At 38.4% G+C, this 9801-nt stretch overlaps 1 protein-coding gene across 1 annotated transcript in view; it reads right to left on the bottom strand.

Moving 5' to 3' along the window:
- Positions 1–2547: 2547 nt before the first annotated feature.
- TULP3 (TUB like protein 3) overlaps positions 2548–9801 on the bottom strand; it is a 32645-nt gene continuing 25391 nt past the window's right edge. The window contains exons 8-11 of the mRNA XM_058829503.1: positions 9333–9447; positions 7359–7457; positions 5277–5448; positions 2548–4736 (exon numbers count right to left, since the gene is read on the bottom strand). Coding sequence (XP_058685486.1) covers positions 4603–4736; positions 5277–5448; positions 7359–7457; positions 9333–9447 — 520 coding nt within the window. The 3' untranslated portion in view covers positions 2548–4602. The remainder of the gene's footprint in view (positions 4737–5276; positions 5449–7358; positions 7458–9332; positions 9448–9801) is intronic.

The raw sequence follows: 9801 nt of genomic DNA, 5'->3' as shown, positions 1-9801 counted from the left end.
CCTAAATGTGTCCTCAGGCCTCAGAAACCAAATGGCAAAACCCATCAATTTCATAAAAACAAGGTTTTCTGACACAACTGTAGGAATGAAGAGTATATACAATATAAATAGGATGATGTCACAAAATTCAGTGAAACTATTTTGGGGAGTTGTTTTGTTGTTTTTTTTATTATATAAAGCCCTGTAATTAATTAATTTAGTCACTGTTTCTATTAAGCTATATGATTTTTTTAAAACCCCTGTGCATATGAAAGGTAATTCACTTCTCATCACATATATTCAGTGGGAATTCTAGGCCAGATCTCATAATTATGTGACTAACATTGTTTTGCTCCCATTTCCTTGCCAAATCAACACAGCTCAAAGAGAAGGAATTGAAACCTATTCCTTCCTGTGAATCATCACACAAATTGTTTGCAGGACTTCAGTCAGTTGCAGATGGAAACTCACTCGGGAGAATACAGGTTTTTTAGTGGTGGGTCGTTTGGGTTTTCTTACTGGAGCTAATGCAGAACCAAACGATTCTTAGAACAGAAAGCTGTGAGTTAGGCAAACTTACCCCAACTTAACTCTCCAACTCTATTTGTACTCTATCAGAATTATTTTCTTAATGCAGTTTTTAAAATAAAGCCCTTTTTTTTCCCCCCCATAGTAAATTAGTATTATTTTCCCTATAATAAATAAAGGGCTCAATTCAATTAAGCTTTAAAAAAAAACAGCTTTTGTTCTCACCAAAATTTTCAGCTGTTTTGTTGCAGCAATGGGTTGCAATGGGTCACCTTGTATGGAGAAGTTAATTGAATCAAATTAAATTATCAAAATTTCCAGCCTCTGGAATATATTCACCCATTTAGTATTCTCTAAATTGAATGTTAAATTACCAAAGCAGGTTATGGTTACCTTTAGCCTTTACCTTAAGCCATGTTGGTGAAGTTACTTTGCATCTGGATTTTTCTCCCTTTTTGGAACAAAAGAAGTGACCTCCAGCTTTCAGTAAGGAAATAATAATTTAGTATAGAACACCTTAAGGGATGCAATGAGAAAACAGAAACTATAGTGTATAGTTCAAAAGATACAAGAGTTAACACTAGTACAGGATCTCTGCCTTCTTTCCTGGCACGGCTTTCAATTGTCACCTCATAGTGGGAGCTGGCTGTTTTCCCTGTTAGTAAGGGAGCCCTGACACATCATTGTTTCTTTTCTACTCTTTTTCATAACTGTATGCTGAGCCAAATCTCTTGGCCCTAGGATTACTTAAAGGAGCTTTCTTAATTCTGACCTAGTTCCAAACTGCGGTTAGGTACAACAGTTTGATCCTCTGGCCAAGATGAGATTCCTGACTCTGTGAGAGAAGGAAAGCTGTCCATAGCTCCGTTCCACATGAACAGCTCTTCCGCACGCAAACTCTTAACTCAACTTGTGAATCACAGGGAAGGGTTTGCTTGTCTTCTGTACCAGGAACAGGAAACCTAATTTGATGTCAGCTGAGAGATCTACAGAGCTGTCAATCCCAGCAAGTAGAGGAGCACACTAAGTGAAATACAAGTGTAATAATTATGCTAACAGCAAGAAAACCTCCTGTCCTACTGCTACTAAATTCAGCAGCAAAACTTCAATGGGAGTGAGACTCAGCTGTAAAATAGCAAGAAATCATTCACTGTCTTTTATGTTTGTGAAAGCCCAAGAGCCTAGAGCAGCCTAGGACCCATTTCCATCTGCTAGGCCTGCTTTAGGATTCCAGTTTAACCATTTAAAATGCTTCTCTAAATCTCTCTAGAATCTCAAGCATGTTACATTTGCACGTATGCAACTAATATTACTGTGTTAAGAACAAATGCCCAGTCTTGTTTCCCACTTAATTTTCTCTCCCCTATAATTTGGCTCAGATGGAAACAGAGATGCTTTAAAAATAGGGCTTGCATGTTGAGAGCTGTACCACTTTCTGATTATCAGATCCATCATATTTCCTCTTATTGAGGTTCACACATCTCTCAGTGGAAATAGGAAAATATAACCGCTTCACCTTGATGTTCGTCCTAGCCTTGTATGACTTCAGTACCTGATTCAGAAAAAATCTGTTAGTGTACTTCAACAATTAAATGGGTTCAGATGGAAGGTAGGAAAATGCAGTAAGAACCATATCAAGTGTCCTAGCTGGATGCTGGGAAAAACATTAAAAACATGGGGCAGAGAAATGGAACTAGCTTAAACAATCAAATAAAAACCAAGGACTATAGAGTAAAACCTGATAATGGGGGGGGGGGGGGTGGAGGGGAGGGGGTGGGTAAAAGTATTAGAGAAACTACCCTTTGGGTGAAAGTATTAGAGAGACTACCCTTACATTTATTCCCAGATTTCTAAGTGTGTGGGAAAAACATCCAACACCACAAAGAAAGAGAACTGAGAATTACAAAGGAAAAGAGGGAAAAAGAAGACAGATGATATTCAAGAAGATAGGAAGAAACTGAGGTACTATGTCATAGAGAAGGAACAAAGTACACCCACAAGTGACAGCAAAATTAAAAAAAATAATTTAGAATTAAAGACTTTTCAATATATAAATTAGTTTATTTTCATTTAGATATAAAAGTTATAATTACAATTAATGTAAAACAGTATCTGATAAAGACAACTGAATCAGTTCATCTGTCTGCATAATTTGACTGAGAGGCTGTGACAAGATCATTTGATGTCAACAAATAGCTTGAAGAGTCACTGCTGACAAGGCTAATTAAGTAAAAGGATGTTTTCTGGGCACACAGGAAGAGATCTTGAACCAGAAATTAGCATCCTACCTTCAGGTCACCCCCAAATAACATAAGTAACAGTCTTTCACACATTTCTAGTCAGAAAAATAATCAGACAGGTATACAAACTGACTTCCTTTCTGGATGGGCAGAGGGAATGCAGAACCATCAGCCAAGACTTCAGAAGAGCACAGGTGAAAAACACTGCCAGGTCTCATCCTCAGCCTGATGAGCAGGAAGGCACAAAACAGATCCATCAGCATTCAAGTTCTCTTCACAGACTGCTTTTCTGATAAGATCATCTCAAGAAAATCTCAGCAGCTACTGAAAAATGCTCATCTGAAAGATACAAGAGCTGGACTTCTCAGCCTCAATTCATATTTTACAGTTAAATACAGCGTTTACTTTGTGATTATGATCATTGTTCTTTCTGGCAATATCAGAAAACGTCTTCACAAAGTTTTGTTAATTTGAAAGCGCAAGTGATATCTACTGCTGCAAAGACTCCAGAGACCAAAAAGCAATATATCTGCTCTTTGCAGCTTGAAACAGAGTTAGTCTGCTGACAAGGACAATATCCAAAGCTGGAGAACACCTAATGCTTGTCTCAGTAGAGGGACAAACTTATCCAAGTCATCATGAATATGTGTAAGAGGCAAGAAGCAGGCAAGACAGTAACTGTTCTCTGCTTTAGTACAGAGAAGTGTGCACTGAGGCCTCCAGGCCACACCGTGCTGCAATCCACTCTGGTGAGTTAAGGCCACGTAAATCAAGTGTTCCATGCTGTGACACACAGTTTCCATACTGTACATCCAGTATTAAAAATGGAACATTGGAAGGACACATTGCAAAGCCTTGTGGTACAATTAAACTTATTGGTGCCTTTGAAAATACCTTTTTGAGGTAACTTCTTCTTGTAGTCAGATTAAAATTATTTATACAAAATCTACTTTAATATGTCATGCCTTGAGATAATCTCACATTAAAAATTAAAATTTGTCACAAACTTATACCTAAAAATGTAGCAAATTTCATGAACAATGGCAAAATTTAAAAATATTTCTCATCAGTTTACAATCTAGATTCACTCAATCAGAACACTGCTTTTCAGAAGTATATATTTGTAACAATACAGTTAAGTATTCAGAAGTTTTCAGAACTGTATATTGTTACAATACTATCTTCTGCCAATTCAGCCAGATTCTGCCATCTATTCAGTCTAATTTTTCACATGGTTCACAAGTAACATGAGTAGCAATGAATATAATGTCACCCACTGAAAAGGGAATGTTTGAGATTTGATTGTTCTTCATTTGGTAAAAAGACTGTCAAGGGATAGAGAGAAATTAGAATACTGAAAGGGAAATGGAGTATCAGTCTTAGCAGACAATCATTCCACAGAGTAAAAGTGTTATATTAGAGCCAATGTCTTATTCCAGCTGTTTTTTTTCCTGAATTCATCTCATTAGGAACTCTTGAGTAGCAGGAGTTCCAGGCCTTGTGGCAGCTTCAAGGTAAATGAACATTTAGCCATTATTTTTCTAATCCTAGCTGCAAGGAGTTCCAATAAGTGGGCTTAGCCCACTCTCATGCAGCATCTGTAAACAAGGATTCTAAAAGCAGAATCAACACCAACAACAGAGACATCACCTAGATTTCTTGTTCTTCTGCAATGCATACAGGGATTGCTCTGCTGTCAACTCCCACAATGCTCTGAAGGCTGGAATTGTTTTTCTAATAAGCCTGCAGAAGTCTGTCCTCCATTTCCCTCCCAATATACTCTTCATTGCTACACCTAGAACTCTTAGGAGATGTAGGGGTGGGAGTGAGTTCCATGTTTCATGTCTGTAGCCCCTCATTCACAGACCAATTTACTATCAAAGCTGGAGAGTCCAATAGCAAAGGCCTGAAGAGCACAGAGAGGGTAATTATAGTCCAGAGTGAACACATCTTCTGCTACACGACCAAACTGCATCACGATGTAGTCAGCTGGGGAGAAAAGATGTTCAGAGATGAACAATTTCACAGTGAAGCAAAAGAAATAAATAAGCCAACAATAACCAAAACTAAAGCCAAACAAAACCCAACCACAAACCCCTCCCCACATCTGCCAGTCCCAAATATATGTGGTTGGTGTATCCATCCTTTCCCACTAGAGTGACCTTGAAATCTGTCCTCTACAGTGACTGTGATATTCTAGAGATTATTTTTCTTCTCAGAACCAAAGCTCAAACCATTCTTTTGCTAGCCTGAAGGTGCTGTATTAAACATTTTCTTTCATTTCAGGAAGCTTTAATTTGCCTTCTCTTTTGCTGCAGTTATGGACAGCAGAGTCTGCACCCACCCCAGAAAAAAGGAGGCCTTATATAATTTTCCTGAGAGCTCAGAAGTCCCCAGTAATTCTGAGCTAGCTTCCTTTACCCAGTTTCCTTCCTCTAGAAAGGGTGTCCTATTGTTCCCAAGCCTCATGAAATAAATTAGGTTCTCCCTGTTTAAATAAGTCCCACACATTCTCCACCACACTCTTACGGTCATTGTCATGGACAATCTGGAAGTTCTTCACTGAGGCCTGAGTGACCCTCCCATGGAAGTTCAAAACATAGGACTGAGTATCATCATTCCAGACTGGAGCCTTGTTGTGCAACTCAATGAGGTTCTCTAAATTTTTGTTTTGCCATTTTGACAGCAGACCCTCATGCTCCTGTTCAGAAAAAAGGAAATATATTTATCAGATTTGGAATGGCTCTGCCTCTGAGTACCACCTCTCTTGTGCGTGCACTCTGTCACTTCATTCCCTGTTTAATGAAACACAAGGACATCACTTAAATTCAACCCTACTGAATACTTTCTGCAAGTACCAGGAACATACTTTCATAGCTTTCCAGTCCAAGCATTCCTTTTCACTCAATAAAGTAAAAAGAGGGATAGGGAAGGAAGTGTGTGTGTGTGTACAGGAAAGGGAGCAATTCAGAGTCCACAGATAATTGCCATCCTGCTGGCATGAATCTCTTCTCTCATCATCTTTCTCTGATCCTGTTGCATCCAGTTTCCATTTCTAACATTCTAAAAAAATAAATTCTTGAAAAAAAAAAATAATCTACAATTAACTGCACAGTGCAGGCTCTGAGGTGCTTCAGTAGAAGGTCCAAAGGCTGCAGTAAAATGAGAGGTTAAATGTCATTCTGTTGGGTCTAATGAGTGATGCACAGTATGCAAACCAGAGAAATAAAATAAAAAGATACAAAGAGGAAGTAAAACAGCACATTAAATCTGACAAACAATGAATTACAAGGAGATGCAGGCTGTAGTGAAACATGACATATGATTTAATTTTAAGAGTTCTACAACAAATAAAATCCAAACTATACATGCTAAAACTCTGAAGAAAAAGAGTCCAAGCTTAAGGTACTAACAAGAAAAAATGCTCAGAAAACAACCTGTTGTGGAGGTCTGACTGATACGGCTATAACATGTGCTTCAGTACTATAAAAATATACCATAGTGGATTTTTGAGGATAACCTAAATAAAACTTCTGTTCAGTTTAATTACTTTTTAATTTTATCTTTATTTATTTTTTAAAGATGCAAAACAAACTCCTGAGAACTGGCACCAACTAAGTGCCTTTAGATTTAGGGGAGAAAAATAAAGGCAGGGCCATGGAACTGTTACTGTACTAATGGGAGAGATGGCAAAACCAATTGGAAGACAGTGAATAAATGACCACTTCCAGACATAATTTTTCTGACCATTCACAAGAATTAAATCTCTTTTCTGGGCTATCATGACTCTCAGTTTCCATTACTGATGATTTTTTTCTCTGACCTCAGGAAATACGTTTTTGTCCTACTCATATCTACTCACAAGATGGCTGCAAATACCATTTTCTAGCTTAAAACATTGACCACACTTTTCAGTTGGTACCTCTTCTTTCTGTCTTTTGGTCTTCTGTCACCAAACATAAAACCCACATTAAGGGAACCTAACAATTTTTATCACACACCTTCACATACTGTTCTGTAAGCTTTTAGCTTTAATGCCTCTCATATCTATGAGAAATCCTCCCTAAATACTCACTACAAAACTCTGTCCTTCTCCTCATCCCTCCTCCTTCAAGAATCCTCCTTTTCTGCTACTCCTACAGAAAGGCTAACAGCATTCTGACCAAAAACATATTTATTCCCTTGCTATTGCACCAGCAGTACCTTGTCTGTCTCTTGCCTATCTGTTGCAATCCACATTCTGGCTAAGAATACGAGCTCCAGGGAGAAACAAGTGTGCCCTGCGTTCATCCAGCCCCCTGCACAACAGGGTCCCACCATGAGGGTGGCTTGTAGGTGCAACAGCAACAACGTAGAGACAAGTCAATCACATTTAGGCTGAACAAAGGACCCATAAGGATATAAACACTATGCAGAAAGCTACAGATTAGGTAGAAAGCAAGAACAAATTCATCAACACATTTAGGCAACATTATATTTACTCTCCAGGAGACTTGCTAAAAAAAAGCCCAGGCTCCTAAAAATCCTGATTGTCAGTAACTGGCCAGACCTCTACAGGGAAGTTTTAACCTCTTCCTTCAATCTGAAACATGAGCAAACTTCATAACTCACATTTCGTGGACGGATTGGAATTCGCTTATGATTCATGTTCATTCCTGGAATGATCACAGACATTTTTCTGGGACCCTTAAATCCTAAGATATTAGTTTCCTGAAAGACAAGGAAAGCCATTATTTTCAGTAAATGAGATACTTCACCTCAGAGAAGGAAAGACAGCAAAACTGAACTTGTATCAACACTTGTAGTGGTTTTTAGAATTTTGCTGGCTACAGCTCTAGCAGCAGTTATCTAACTGCAATTGTGTTTAATCACTGAGGACTGCTTTCTCTCCCTTTCTCATTTAGAGAACAGTGTAAGGACATATGCATGGTATTAACTAATTTGGAGATATGCATGGTATTAACTAATTTAGAGTGAATTTCTTAGCCTACAGAAACATTTACAACAAAATTACACAAATGCAATTTCCAGGCATAAGTTTTTTGTGCCTGAGGCAGTACTGTGTTGAAATCTTGCTAGTGAGCAAGCCTTGAGTATGATAAAAGGCACAATATGTCTTTGACCCGACTCTATGTTTTCTGTATATCACCAGTTAGTCTAAAATGTTTCTGAACAATGAGTGACATTTTCTTCAGGTGCTGTTATTGGTGTTTAAGAACATGCAATTTTCTCTCAAATCACACTGTTTTATAAATGTTTAAGAACAGACCGAGGAAGAGAAATGTTCAGCAACTACCCAAGCTTCAAACTTAAGCAGATTTTTCCAGAGTACTGAAGGAGACTGTTCCCAGTGGATTGAGTAGAAAAAGCAAAGGAAGTAGCATGCCCTTAGATTTTTTGAAGTGAAATAATAGAGGTTGCAGCTCCAAAGACCTTTGTCTGTGTCTGCAAAATGCGTTAATGTGTTAGGAGCAGCTGTTTAACTTCTGTCAATCAATTCAGCACTTGTAAAAGATTCTGGCTTTTAATTGGTCTTTGAGAATTTTAAAGGTTATCACTGACATTGTTACAGAACACTGTAAATGGACCTTTGGATTTTGGCTGATACTGTTAAATAAATGGTTTCAAAAATACCAGGACGTATTGTAGATAAAAGTTCAGAATTCTGAAAAGCTGACTTTATATTAACTGTCTGTGCTCATTCTAACACCTTGCTGTGCCCAGCTACATAGGAAACTGAAGAATACTGTATACAAAGAAAATATCTAGTGATACTTCTGTAAACAAGCGAGTACTGGAATTATCACATCAATTTTTTCCCAAGTGCCATTAAGATCAAGAGCAAAAGCAAAAAAACCAAGATGCTGCTCCAGTAGGCTAATGCATCTTTAAGCTAAGAAAAATAAAATTTCTTCCACTTGACAGTGATTGTTTTGTAGAGAACCTCAAATTTTACTCAAACTGTACAGCTGGAATACAAAACAATGTGACATGAGAACTCTCATATAATTCTGTAGTGCCCAAAAGTGCCTCCTTACTCTGAATCCTATACTGAGGGGACTCACAAGAGCAGAAGAATATCTCTTCAGAGCTAGTGAATCACAATTTACCCTGGAAACACATCCTTACCACCAACAAGCTGCTACTGAAATAATACTAGCTCCCTCCTATCCCTCAAAATGCCTCTGGTTTTGCAGAAACTAATTCTGCTTCACAGGGTATTCCCAGTTCCTTCTCAGAGTCTACCAGATGCCAGCTGGGCCAGAGGCAATTCATGCTGTGGCTGGCTCCATGTAAAGCATGTGATCAATGGCCACACACTGAATAAGCCAGATAAGAAGGTCATAAGGATGTTAGTTCAGGTGTTTCTCCCACTCTTGACATTGATTTATTTTTTTCTCTTTATTTCATTAAACTTGTAAGAATTTATCTGTGAGGCCTCTGCCTCTTGTTGTATCTGGTTGAAATTGGTCATTTGGTTCCCAAGTTAAGTGAAGGAGGCTGGCTGCAGCACGATTTTGCAAGCTGTGTTTCCTCGGTAACCAGGCACAAAGAAAGGGGCAAAAAGGGAGAGGCAGTACTTACATAACAAATAGCTGCGAGCTCCTGTCTTGTATGAGCCTTTTCCACTAGACTTTGTGCCTTGACTGGGTTAACACCATGGTCATAGACTGTAAATTTGGTTCCCATGAGGTTTGACCTAATGTCAGGTCATGAAAAAACACAGAGACATCAGTAGAAAGTTTTGTCATCTTCTGAAAGTATTTGTACAGCACAGCAAAAACACACATCTCTTGCCATCTGAATCTTCCTACTGCCAGTTCAGTGAGGAGCTTCCATGATATACCCATGTGAGCCTATAAGCTATCCCAGAAAAGCATTTAGACAATTTCTTCTCTGAGTTGCCACAGTGAATAGCAATGCTGAAGAAGGCTGCCAACCCAAGTGAATACAGATTACATTGAGCAGAGCAATGTGAGTTCATTATCTTTGAATTTATACCAGATTGCCAGTCATAACCACAACTCAAAATTAAAATCCTCTCTCAACTGTC

This window comes from Poecile atricapillus, chromosome 1 (assembly GCF_030490865.1).
Source record: "Poecile atricapillus isolate bPoeAtr1 chromosome 1, bPoeAtr1.hap1, whole genome shotgun sequence".
Taxonomy (NCBI): domain Eukaryota; kingdom Metazoa; phylum Chordata; class Aves; order Passeriformes; family Paridae; genus Poecile; species Poecile atricapillus.
Note: the sequence above shows the minus strand (reverse complement) of the source record. Positions and strands in the feature narration are given on the sequence as shown.